Source organism: Nelumbo lutea, chromosome 4, assembly GCF_056320005.1.
Source record: "Nelumbo lutea isolate HS-2025 chromosome 4, American lotus-T2T, whole genome shotgun sequence".
In the NCBI taxonomy this organism is placed as follows: domain Eukaryota; kingdom Viridiplantae; phylum Streptophyta; class Magnoliopsida; order Proteales; family Nelumbonaceae; genus Nelumbo; species Nelumbo lutea.
Window position 1 is genome coordinate 9939427 of NC_142687.1, and position 13204 is coordinate 9952630.

A 13204-nucleotide genomic window follows, 5' to 3' on the forward strand; every position below is an offset into this window, starting at 1 on the left:
TTTAATGAAGTAAGGTAGACCATACATTCAAAATCTTGTCTGAATGATTTTATATAAATGTAATTAAACACGTCAGTTTTATCATAAACTATATACACTAATCATATCAATTGGTTTTACCTAGGAGTTGGCTTTTAAGGATTCCTTTTTGGCAAAGGCCTTGGCCTTGTCGAGGGATTTGTCTTTATCAAGCAAAAATCATGTGAACTAACATTTTCCAGAGGCATGCTTAAAGGAAAGCAACAACTGAATAAAATTCTAGCGATCCTTATTAAATCAACATGGAAGCAATAGAACACTCAATCTCAAAGAATCATCCCAACTCTTTGGACTCTGCTACATGAATCCTGTTTCATTATTCCAGTGTATAAAAGGTCATATCTTCAGTTAAATTTTGGGCCCTCAGATTTGTTTTCACCATAAAATGGCAGTAATAGATCACTGAATGAATTTATAATTATGTGGCATAACCAAAGATTTAAATTTTGTTAGAAGATTGAAAATACCTGGCTTTTTCTACCACTTGAGAGAAATCGAAACAATATATGTTTCACAAAATTAATTTTGAACTGGTTAACTCAATGTCTGGAACTGAATTTTAAATCCTTGGGCATGACAGAAGCACCTAAATACACAATCATAGGTAAGAAAGAATATTCAATCTATAACCTATAGCAGCTTTATAACTGGCATTTTACCTTTTCTCCAAGAAATCTATTTTTCTGTTGGCACGCAATTCTTAGGTAAACTATGATTCAATTTAATGAGCATAGAATGTCTCCGAATCTCCATATGAATTATGAAACACAGGTGTAGCCCGTAAACTAGTTTGTTTAGAAATTTCTAATCCATGAGGATTCTCGCCGAAGTTAGAAGAAACTAAATTCAGTCATTGTCACCTATGCATATAAGAGAACGATAGAACCACAGTAACAAGACAACCCAATAAAGGTCATGTTTCAAACAGCAATCAAGTCTGAATAACATATCAACATACTACTCCGTGTTACACATGAAAACAGTCATAAACATCTTGACAATATGAAAGGGAAGTTACCTCGGAAGCAGGATCTGTAGTTAATACCGCACGAGTAACCATGCTGCGCTTTTCTTTGATTACTATTGATTTTGTCCTGCTGAGACTATTCTCACGGAACTTAGTTGAAAGGCGTTTCCGTATTTGTAGTGCCTTTTGGCTCACAGACAAGGCTTGGAACAAAGAATTTGCAGAGATTCCATAACAAACAGATTTACTTTGATGTTCTAGTGTAATAGGATGGCAGAGATATTGGTTGAGTAAGCCTTGGCCTATTGTATTGCTCATCTTCCTTGATTAAATACTGCTAAATTCTGAATGAATTCAAGAATCAGAGTGCATTAAAAGAAACCAACTGTTATAAGTAGCAAAAAGATGTTGAAAGACTTGAAAGTTGAGAGAAGAACATCTTCAGATGAAAAATAGGTGCAAATCCTAGGCTGGAAAAGGCATTTAGAGAGTAAAAGCTCAGCAGTTCGAGTGAAATAAATAGTGTTGTTTGTAGTTCTCCATAAACTTCACGTTTAATTCAATATGACAAATTCAAGTTCTGTTTAAAAATTATAAGGTATCGTTTAAATTCCAGGCTCAAAGTTCAAAAGAATCTAAGGAGAGGAATCAGTCTAAGAACAGAACTGACTGAATTCTTCACAGGTGATTGAAATCAAATGAATGCAACTACCTCGATTCAAGCTTCTGAATTCGGACAATTTAACACTTGTCGACGCTTTTCAGATGTTCTGCCAAATCCAGCTTTCAGAAGCTGAGGATAAAAAAGATCTGAAGCTTGAAGAAGCTCGCGCTGCAGATCTGGCTATTGCTTCGATCTTCCTTACCTGATCAATCAATACACGAAAATCGGAAGCCGAGGACGAGATCATGGCGCTTTATATCCATTACCGCGACACGTGGCTCATTTTGATTCTCTTTAATGGATGTGGCTCATTTTTTATTTTGCAGCTATCGGCCTCGAGATTCGAGAAGCTGGTCACGGGAAATGAAAATGCAATGACACATCACACAGCTTTGTGTGAGTTCCCACCTCTATTGTCAGATTGGAATCTACATGACCATCCCATAAAGATCTGACGCTTAAAACTTAGTTCTAGTACAATAAGATTAATGAGGTAACAGGTTAACAAATCACATCTGAGTAAAGAAATCTTGGCACGGGGTCCATGAACATATCAGGAACAGGAATTAGGATATTTAAAACGTACTTACATAATTACCCCTATTTTACTAAGAATTATCATATCCAGTCCTTCATTGATATTTGCGAGATTTTTTATTAATTATTTGTACTGTTTGTCAGGGACTCAGGGTCGCAATCGAGAGTTGCCGAGTCGGCGGATCGAACCAAACATTCCAACGTGCCACATGTTGTGAACATCCTTCGCCAGCAAAATAGGAAGAGAATTTTGACCAGCGGGAGCTTCCTTAATTTTCTCACAAGCCACAAGCAATATTATGGTCTATATTTGGTTTATGAGAAAACTAATAAAAGGGAAAAGATGCTCACTTGTTCTATAAAATTGCTCAAGAATTTTCCTACGACTACAACTTATTTTCTAAACAAACAAACACATCTTATAGGGTTTTCCTATGTGCTAGCATTAGAACAATGTACCTTAAATCATGTTCGGTTTCATTGGATGATGGTTTAATCAACCCAACTTTAGGCTGCGTTATGTTTTACACTTAATCAGACAAATTGATAGTTGGTTTTTTGAAAATAGTTACAAGTGGAAGAATATAAAATTTTGCATTTAGTTTTTTCATCGATTATCAATATAAAATTTTAGAGTTGAACAAGGTTTAAAATATCGATAAATCCGATACATCACTATGGGCGTATTAGGCGAATCAATCTTTTTGGTGATTTTTTTTTTGCCAATTAGTTCAAGAGAGTCGATTTAGGTCTTCGCCACACACTAAATTGGCCAGACCACTGATACACTCACTGTAGGGGCGTACCGGTGGGGTGTCATAATGATACGCATCAGTTAATACTGGCTAATACGTGTCGATACTTTGAATCTTGAAGTTAATGAGGCTTTACATCGATTATTAACGTAAAAATACACTCCATCCAAACGCATGCAAAACTAAACCGGAGTATAATTTTACATTGATAATAATTATACCATTTCTAAATGCATATAAAATCAAACCGATGTATAATTTACATCGATTCTTAATTTATATCCCATCCAAATGCAACCTTAATTTCAGCCATTAAGGACCCTATAACCACTTAAAATAATTATTCATTAAAAAAATAGAATAAGTCAAATTCAGCTATTCCAGCTGTAATCAAATAACTCCTTAACAATAAATTCAATAAGAAGCTAATTAGTAGGAGAATGGAAATAGAAATTACAAAAAAAAACATGAAAAAAATCATTTCTATGCCCTTCTTATTATAGTATTTTATATTTTTATTATAGAAAAATTTAGTCCTGACTCGTACGATATACAAAAATCTTATTTCAACCCCAACTGATAATTTATAACCTTCACAAAAATTAAAAGTAATTAGAGGGGTTTAGGCCTTGCAATTGAGATATTTTAATACTATCATATCATACAGTGTTAATGCTTGATTACTCGAATATTTTAATCTTTTATCGAATCAATGAATTAAATCACTTAACGAAGTGATGTGCTGTTTTTGGAAATAACGTGGCTTTGAATTGGATGTATTACAATTATACAAGGCACAAGTGTAAGCACAGGGAAAGAGGAAAGGGATGTTTGAAAATGTTTAGAAAGGAGTCACGAGCTAAAATACAAAAAAAAAAAGCCGTGTTGGTTTGTTTGGCGGCGACTCAAAAGAGATAGCTACATGCAGATATCATTTAATTTTATTTATTAACCCACCGCTGAAGCGGTCCCTATTCAAACTTTAATGCAGAAGATTTTATGGAGGTTCTTTTTTCGGATTTTCAGAATTCTATTCAAAATTTAATGCAGAAGATTTTATGGAGTCTTCTTTTTTCGGATTTTGAGAATTGTGAAGTTGGTGAATGGGATTTTGATTTTCATTAATTATAAATTTTATATTTTTTTAAATTTATGTAGGGAATAGAGAAAGTTTATTTTTCTAAGTATTATTTACTTTGGTAAGTAGTATTTATCTTCTACATGGATAAATAACTTTCTTACATAAGGGGAAGGTTACCAATACTTGAACAAAACAAAAATACTTTTTTAATAATAAATTTTTATAATTAAAATGGTCATTACCTTACTCGGATAAATATTTTTTAGAAAAAAATTTACCTAAATAACTACATTTACTTGAATAAATAACTCATCAAAAAGCGAGGAAAACCAATAAATTCTAACTCTAACGCACTTGTTTGATTGAGTGCCAATTTGAGTCTGGATGGACTGAAATATCATTGACGTTTGTAGCTGACGGGATTGAAATTGAATCGGTCTGATGTGATGAGATGAGCCAACGGATAAAATATAGTGTTGTTCTGGGCCTTCTGTGTTGTTGCTGCATCGTTCCTGCCTTTTTCCTCCGGATAGCTTATGTCTGGAAGCCCAGCAAAAGACAGAGTTGTGGGCTGGGGTATGGCCCACCTAGACAATCCATGTGATGGGAGTGCTTCGACTGGGCCCATGTTTTTTTCAAGTATCACCTACTATGCCCACTTTGAAACCAACTTGTTTACTCAAAGAATATGATGAAACTAGAAGCTACGCCTTTGCCTATCGGCCGTGGAAAGGAACAATGTGATTACTCTCAGCCGCTCACGAGTCACGCTGCTGCTCTAGCGAAAAACGTTATAACTCGTAGAATAAGCTTGTCGGTTATGGAATGGCAATCGGAAAGCTTATCACCTTATAAGGTATTAAGGATGCTTGCTCTTTCAATGCAATCGCTGTTACGTGACTTACGTCAAGGATTATATTAACTCGTTCGAGACAACCTGGGAAATTAAAGAAGTTACTGAAGGTTCACCATTAAACATACCTGTGCACATACGGATGAATTGGGATTTGTCATCTCAAGATTTTCCCGTTAATCAAAGACGAAGCCCAAATAAAAGTAATATATTTAAAAAAATTTCAAAAATAGGTTAATCTTTTAAAAATAATATCAATAAAAGACAAAAAAACATTGTTCGTCTTCTTTTTCTTGTCATTTGTTCACCAGAGCTGCCATCCGTCGTCACCTCCGTCTCTAGCAACGTTGCCAGATGTGGTGGCGGCAGTGCTGATGGTTTCTCTGTCCAACGCTGCCACCTCCGCCTCCGCCTCCAACAATGTTGTCGGGGATGGGTGGAAACAAAGGTGGCGGCAGCGGCAGGCAGAGGAATGACCACCAGCGCTACCGTCGCCACCTCTGCCTTCGGCAATCCGGAGGCAGAGACAGAGGTGGGCGGCAGCGGCCGACGGTGGTGGGCAGCAGCAGATGGCGATTCTGGTGAACAAATGGTAAGAAGAAGATGATGAACAATATTTTCCCCTTTATTGATATTATTTTTAAAAAGTTAACTTATTTTTTATTTTTTTTAAATATATTACTTTTATGTTGCCCTTATATGCTAGAAACCATAAAAAGAACAACCCAAATATTGATTCGGCTTCATCTAGTTCATCATATCATCATTGTTATTTACGGGGCCGCAACGTACCGTGAAGTGGGTCTGATCGTCTGTCTGAGGATATTTTTTTTTTAGAGGAAAATCTTAAGGCTACGTTTAGAAATTATGCAAATAGAGTGTAAATCTCAGTTAAGGATAAATTTGTACTTTAGTTTATTTTTACCTATGTTTGGTAATATTACATTTTTGCAGTGATAAATGATAGAGTAATGCATATTTACATTGATAATAAGATGTAAAAGTACATCAATAAAAGAGAAGTAAATTTACATTCAAGTGGGCTTTTGATAAAAAAAAGAAGCATATGTATTATTAGATTTTGTATTTGCATCTATTACAGCTAAAAATTTGTTTGGTAAGAAGGTAAATTTGTCAATACAAAACTAACCCAACTTTGCAATTTTTATGAACCGCTTTACATTACACATTTGCATTGTTTCCAAACACAACCTAAATGAAATTGATTATCCAAATTGGTATTTGACATTCAATATAATTGAATCAAATTCGGATAATCTGGTCATTTCGAACCAAACCAATTTGATGTTTTTCTCGATAGCAAACATTGTAACTGGTAAGTAATCAGTCGAATTCCTCTCACCCTGTTTGATAGTGGGATTTGATCCCAAATCTCTCCTACAACCAGGGACCTAGGAATGGTAATGGAAGGGATTTGGTCAGGAATTATATTCCCCGTCTCCAATTCTGACTTTGAAATAAGTCCTCGCTTTTGATCCTAACCCTTTTTTTTTTGAAAAGGTAAAATAATATTTATTGAGAATGAAATACACATTGGAGGCTGAGATCTGTCCCAAAATAGGCTGACTGATCTAAACAACAGTTGCACAAGCCATCAAAACAAGGAAAAAAAATACATCTGATACATTACAGTTTCTAAAATATGTCGTCACACACAACCAATAAATCAATTTGCCCACTAACTTCTAAGTTAGGTCCTCCAGACTTAGAAACTAGTTGTTGAACACCCTTCTATTCCTCTCGGTCCAGATACACCACATTTACAACACTTGGAATAATTTTCCATAAAGTCTTCTTTTTCTTTCTCCAGCCCACAATATGCTAGTAGCATAACAGCTCTTTTATCGACCTCAGCATCACCCAACAAACCTTCAAGGACTTGAGGAGGTGGTTCCACAACTGAGCCGAGAACAAGTAGTGTAAACATAAAAGATCAGTAGATTCAGCACTGCACCCATATAAGCTGCAAGACTAGTCCAAAATCTGAATTCCCCTGCGTACAAGGTTCTCCTTGGAAAGGCATTTGTTAAGAGCCATAGTCCAAACAAGGAAACTGGATTTAGTTGGACTGATAGGATTCCAACTTGCTGAACTGGGAAATTAGGAACACTCCTCTTACCAATCCTAGCCACCAAAGATTTAACAGAGAATATCCCGTCAGGATTCCACATCCAATGCCATTTATCCTCCGTACTAAAGTCCATCTCTTGATGTTGTAGACAGGTCAAAAGATTCATTGCCTCAGCCACCTCCCAATCAAAGAGATTTCTACGGAAAGTGGGAGTCCAAAGAACAGAATCACCAGATATACTATACCACTCAGCAACCGAAGCCTCTTGATCTGAAGCATACTGGAAGATGAGGGGGAAGGATTCAACAAGAGGAACATCCGAGCACCAAGGGTCCTTCTAGAATTTGATCCTATTACCATTACCAGCCCTAACTGAGATCCCCCTAGACAACTCTAGAAAATGCTTCATTATCCCCTTCCACAAAGAGTTACCCCAGTTAGGAGGGGGTCCCCAGATCTCCCATTTCCCAGCTCACACCATATTTGCTAGCTATGAGAGATCTCCACCAAGCATCAGATTCTACAGCAAATCTCCAAATCCATTTACATAGGAGAGTAGAGTTAAAATGTTTCAGTTTCCTTATACCTAACCCCCCTTTCAGATTTGGGAAGACAGACTTGTTCTCAACTTAGTGCACTTTTTTCTCCTCCTCCCAGCCTCTCCCAAGGAAATTCCGTTGAAGCTTTTCAATCTGATTTGCCACCTTTAGGAATAGAGAAAAGAGATAGGAAGTAAGTAGGAAAATTGGAGAGAGTACTCAATTAGAGACACCCCCCCCAAAAAAAAAGAAAGGTATTTAGCCTTCCAAGAAGCCAACTTCCTTTCCAATCTCTCAATAACTGGGTCACAAATAGTTGAGGAACCACTATTCACCCCAAGCGGGAGTCCCAAATATTTGACCGGGAGAGTTTCAATTTGACAAGCCAGAATACCAGCACACTTAGCGAAATTGGAAACAAGTCCAACTAAGATAATTTGGCTCTTATTCCAGTTAACTTTCAAGCATATAATCACTTCAAACCAAGAGAGAATCCCAAGAATTAGCTCCACCTGAGAGGGGGAAGCATCCACAAAACATACTGTATCATCTGCAAATTGAAGAATGTTCACCTTCTCTCCCCCCGGCACCATTGAAAAACATTCCCAATCCCCTGACTCAGCAGCCTTCTTGCAAAAAAGAGTAAGGATCTCCATTACACATAGAAATAACAGAGGAGATAGAGGGTCTCCCTGCCTAAGACCCCTGGAACTATCAAAGAAACTTGCAGACTATCTGTTTACCAAGACTGAGAACTTTGGGGAAGTGATACATACTTTCATCCAACTCCTTCATTTCTATCCAAAATTCATCTGAAGAAGCACAAGGTCTACATATCTCCAATTAACATGATCGTATGCTTTTCAATATCCAGTTTATAAATCAAACCTAGAGAGTCTTCTTTTTTCCTAGAATGAATGAGCTCATCGGTAATAAGAACTGAATCTAGCATCTGTCTACCTGGAATAAAAGCACTTTGGTTATTTGAGATAACTCTACCAAGAACTGCTTTCAATCTTTTTGCAAGAACTTTAGATAGGATTTTGTAGAAGCTATGCAACAGACTAATTGGCCTAAAATCCTTAATATTCACAACATCTTCAATCTTTGGAATATGTGTTATAAAGGAAGTGTTCAGACTTCTCTGCAATGAACCCCTCTCAAAAAAGTCCTGGAAAACATTCAATATATCCTGTCTCACCACGTCCCAGCATTTAATGTAAAAGAGATTAGAGATTTGAAAGACCATCGGGCCCTGGAGACTTTTAATCAGCCAACAACTTGATAGCTTCTTTAATTTCCTCCTAAAAAAAAGGTTTCTCAATGAAAGAAGACTGCTCATCAGTCAGCTTGTTAAAAGAAAGAGATCTTGGAAAAGGTATGAATGCCCAAGATTCCTTATACAACTTCTTGTAAAAGCTAGTTGCCACTAGCTTCATATCAGACTCAATGAAAATAATGTTTATCCATATCCCCCTCTTTAAGCCACGCCACTTTGTATAAGGAATAAGACCTAATTTCTTCTGCCACTACCAATTTGTCAAACTTCAACTTAGCCTGAAATCTTTTTAATATGAGCTCCTCAGTAATAGGACCTAATTCTTTATCTGTGTCAAACTCCTTTATGGTACTCATTAGAGCCTTCTTCTCAGTATCTAGATTCAAACTTTTCTCCACTTTCCAAATCTTTAACTTTGCTTTAATGGCTCCCAATTTCTTTGCTAAAATGAATGAACTGGTACCTCCCACCTGCATATCCTCCCAAATGGACTTCAACAACGAAACTATAGAGTCATCCTCAAACCAAGCATTCTCTAATTTGAGCGGAACTTTTGTTCTCTCTCTAACACCACAAACCAGTTGAATGGGAATATGGTCTGACAATGGCCTTGGAAGGGCAATCTGCTTAAACTCGGGAAAAATATCCTCCTAGTTAGAACCAGAAACCTATCTAGCCTCACTAGGGTAGGAAGGTCTTGATTGTTGGTCCAAGTATACCTATTGCCATGAAGGGGAAAATCTTGAAGCTCAAATCTGTTGATAAAATCAGCAAATTGCTTCATTTCCCTTGATCTTCTTCCCCCCAAGCTTCTCTCCTCCCCAGAAAGAGTGACATTAAAGTCCCCATCAATAACCCACGGGCAATCCAGGCTTCCCCTAGCCACTGCCAGCTCCTCCCAAAACTCCTCCCTCCGACTTCAGTCATTAGGACCATACACATTAGTAATCTGACACACATTGCCATCTACAAGTTTCAAGACAAGAGAAATTGAAAAAAGTCCAATCTGATGAGAGATCAAGCTGCAAACAGTTGGGTCCCACATACTCAGTAACCCCCTGCACTACCAGCTGCCGACTTCGACCTCCACCTAACCTCCCCCTCCCCCCAGATACTCCTAACCGCTCCGACCTCCACAGATTCCAATTTAGTTTCTTGAATCAATACCACTTTTGAACCTGAACTTTTCAGAGAGTCACAAACTACCAGGCTCCTTCTCCCCAACCCCAGCCCCCTAACATTCCAAGATAATATCTTAAGCTCCATAACAAACTAGGAACAACATAACACTTGGCACTTAAGCCTTTCTCCCCCCGCCCTCACTCCTACCAACTTTATCATTAAGGTTCCAAGTCAAGCGTAACAATTCTTTACTTTTTTTAGATTTATTGCCCCCCTTCTTTACTACAGCTTTCCCCTAGCCATACTCATTCTTTTCTCTAACCCCTTCAAGTACTTAATTGTTTCCTCTTCCAAGCCTTCTAGCGAGATCCCTAGAAACCTTACCAATCCCATCAACTCAGAAGAAACCCATGACGAATCAGAAACAATTTCAAACTGCTCCTCTACCTGTTTCAACTGATCCACTAACAGATTGTTATTCTTCTGAGACTGCCCAACTGTGACAGCAAACCTATCCATAACACAGAGTTTGCTACCTCCCACCTATGGCCCAACACCCTCAAGAATACCTTCACCACCTGCAATTTGAGAATCTGCAGCCACCATCACTATCGGATCCACCTCCATCAACTCCTCTTCCTCTCTTAGCACTGCTAGTTGGTTGGACTTTAGTTGAGTCTCGCCTGCCAAAGCAGACGCTTGGGAAGGCCAAGATTTCACAACCCTAGCATTGGGATCTGAAACTCCCTCTCCTCCCATCTTCTCCCTACCAACAGTAGTCCCCTTTCATTCCTGAGAATCCTGAGCCTCCCCATAACCCACACCCTGAAGATCCTCTCCCTCACGGTCCTCTTTCATTCTTTCTCTCTCCCAACTCTCCGAAATGAAAGAACAGAGGAAACCCATTTCTCATCTTCGTTTTCTTCTCTTCTCCGTCTTCAATCTCGCCTCTATAGCTGTCGCTGACGATGCTGTGATCATGAGAAATTGCAATGCTTGATAGCCCAACAACAGATGTCTGCCCATATCACCGAGAAGATCACCCAACTTCAAGCTCTTAGAAAGCTTAGCCAGCATGACAACGTTATCACAGGGGTGAGAGGGGTTGTATCTAGAATATGCTCCATTGCCTAGCCTGGATTTCAGGGATCTTATCCTTGAGTCGAGTTTCAATTCCCATCCGTGCGCGCTTTCATCTAGAAATCAGTTGCAGCTTCTGTAAGTCCTAGCTTGAGAACGATTCCTCCACAAAACGATTCTACAAGTCCTCGTTTGACAACAAGTCATCATACTGTCAAAAACCCCATGTACATTGCGTTTACGGAACCTGATGTAATCGTTTCTGGTCACATACCAATTTTTTGTGTTGTATAAATTTTTTTGGCTAAGTACCTCGTTATTTGACCTGATGGTGACATGCCTTGGTGATCAGCTACTTGGTGGCGAATTCCCTAGTGGAAAACTACCTGGTGGAGAGCTACTTGGTGACGAACTGCTTGGTGGCAAACTCCCTGGTAGAGAACTACCTGGTGGCGAACTACTTGGGGGAGAACTGTCTGGTGGCGAACTGCCTGGTGGCAAACTGCCTGGGGGAGAACTACCTGGTGGACTCGTCATTTGACCTGCTCCTAGGCGGCTTGCAACTCAGATGATGGTGGAGCTCCTTGGTGCAGCGCAACCCGACTGCCCTCTGCATGCGGTGATTTCCTCTCCTTTGTAGGCGGCGGGAGCTGAGGGACCTGCGAGAACTGAATCAGAGGACCCAGAGGTATTTTCCCAATGGGGACTCTCCGACGCCTAAGTTAGCATTCTGATTACAGAGAGCTTAGAGAGAAATGAGAGAACTAGAGAGTCGGGGTTACCATCCTTTTTCCCTCCCTTTGGCTTTGGGGGTTGGAGTCCTTATATAGTGGTGTCCTCGCAGGTTAGGTGGGTGAAAAGCCTTCAAACAGTAAGACTCATCATATCCCGTCAGAACCGTGGTACAGTGGTGAACTCCTCGAGGTTGTCAGGCTGGCGTTTGTGTCAGGCGGCCAGGTCGGCGCCTGGGCCAGGTTGTCAGGTCGGCGGGTCGGTGTATGGGCCAGGTTGTCAGGCAGGAGATATTCCTGCACTACGCCAAACTACTCTTCGGTATTGAGCTACCCTACAAGTGGCGAGCTGCCCGGGGGAGCTATGTCGAGCCCCTTGGGCTATGCCGAGCTGCATGTGGCGAGCTTTGCCTGGCTCCTTAGTGGCGAGCTCCTTGGAGAGCTGCCTAGCTCCTTGGTGAGCTCTTTGGTGAGCTACCGAGCTCCTTGGCGAGCTCCTTGGTGAGCTACCAAGCTCGTGGGGTATGCCGTTATGGTTCATCGGTGGGCGTCTTATGGGTTGCCAGGTTGTCCAGGTTGGATCATGTGTCAGGCCGATCCGGCCAGGTCGCGCAAGCTGTGCCAGGTCACACGTAGGCCGCGCCAGGCAGCATGCAGGCCACCCGTAGGCAGCGTGCAAGTCACGCCAGGCTAGCCAGACCGGTGCCCAGGTGGGACACCAACTTGGTAAGTTGTTGCCTGGGTGTTTGCCTAGTTGTCACGAGGTGTCACGTATCGCAATTTCACTAGAGGGCCAAATCTACCCTCATCAATTGCCCCCCACTTCTGAGCTGAGAGTAACTCAGCGAAGGGAGTAGATTTCTTTTGGCCCGTAAGTCGATGAGCTAGTAAGTGCTGATCCAATTCCTTAGGCTTCGGGAGCTGCCTGTATGTGGCGAGCTGCCAGTAAGGCGAGGGGGTCTCCACCAGTTCAGTAGTGTAGCCCTTAAGCTCTGGGGCAACTTATAGTTCACTTTTGCTGATTTTGCTCCTGTTGAGGAAGCGACTGGATATTTAGAAATTTTGTGGCCCATAGGCTTTGGGAGTGACTCGTAGTCTACTCTTTTTTTACTTTTGCTCGTGCCAGAGAGGCGACCACTTTGCCTGTGCCAGAGAGGCGACCGGGTCTTAAGTAGTAATGTGGCCCATAGGCTTTGGAAGTGATTCGTAGTCTACTCTTTTTTGACTTTGCCCGTGCCGGAGAGGCAACAAGATCTTAAGCAGTAATGTGGCCCATAGGCTTTGGGAGTGACTCATAGTCTACTCTTTTTTGACTTTGCCCATGTTGGAGAGGCGACCGGGTCTTAAGTAGTAATGTGGCCCATAGGCTTTGCCTGTGAGGTGTCGAGCTATGATTGTGTTGCATCAGCTTCGTAATGCCGGTCACCCACTCCTACAAGAAGCTACTAGGAGCTCGACTTTCGGA

General features: G+C 40.3%; 1 protein-coding gene across 2 annotated transcripts in view; it reads right to left on the reverse strand.

The window, feature by feature from the left end:
- SEX1 (Pyruvate phosphate dikinase, PEP/pyruvate binding domain-containing protein) overlaps positions 1-1900 on the reverse strand; it is a 30375-nt gene extending 28475 nt beyond the window's left edge. The window contains exons 1-2 of one of the 2 annotated variants that reach the window (XM_088985564.1): positions 1719-1900; positions 1058-1350 (exon numbers count right to left, since the gene is read on the reverse strand). In XM_088985564.1, the coding sequence (XP_088841690.1) occupies positions 1058-1324 (267 nt within the window). In that variant the 5' untranslated portion in view covers positions 1325-1350; positions 1719-1900. The remainder of the gene's footprint in view (positions 1-1057; positions 1351-1718) is intronic. The other variant, XM_088985565.1, reaches the window with a different exon arrangement.
- Positions 1901-13204: the final 11304 nt, after the last annotated feature.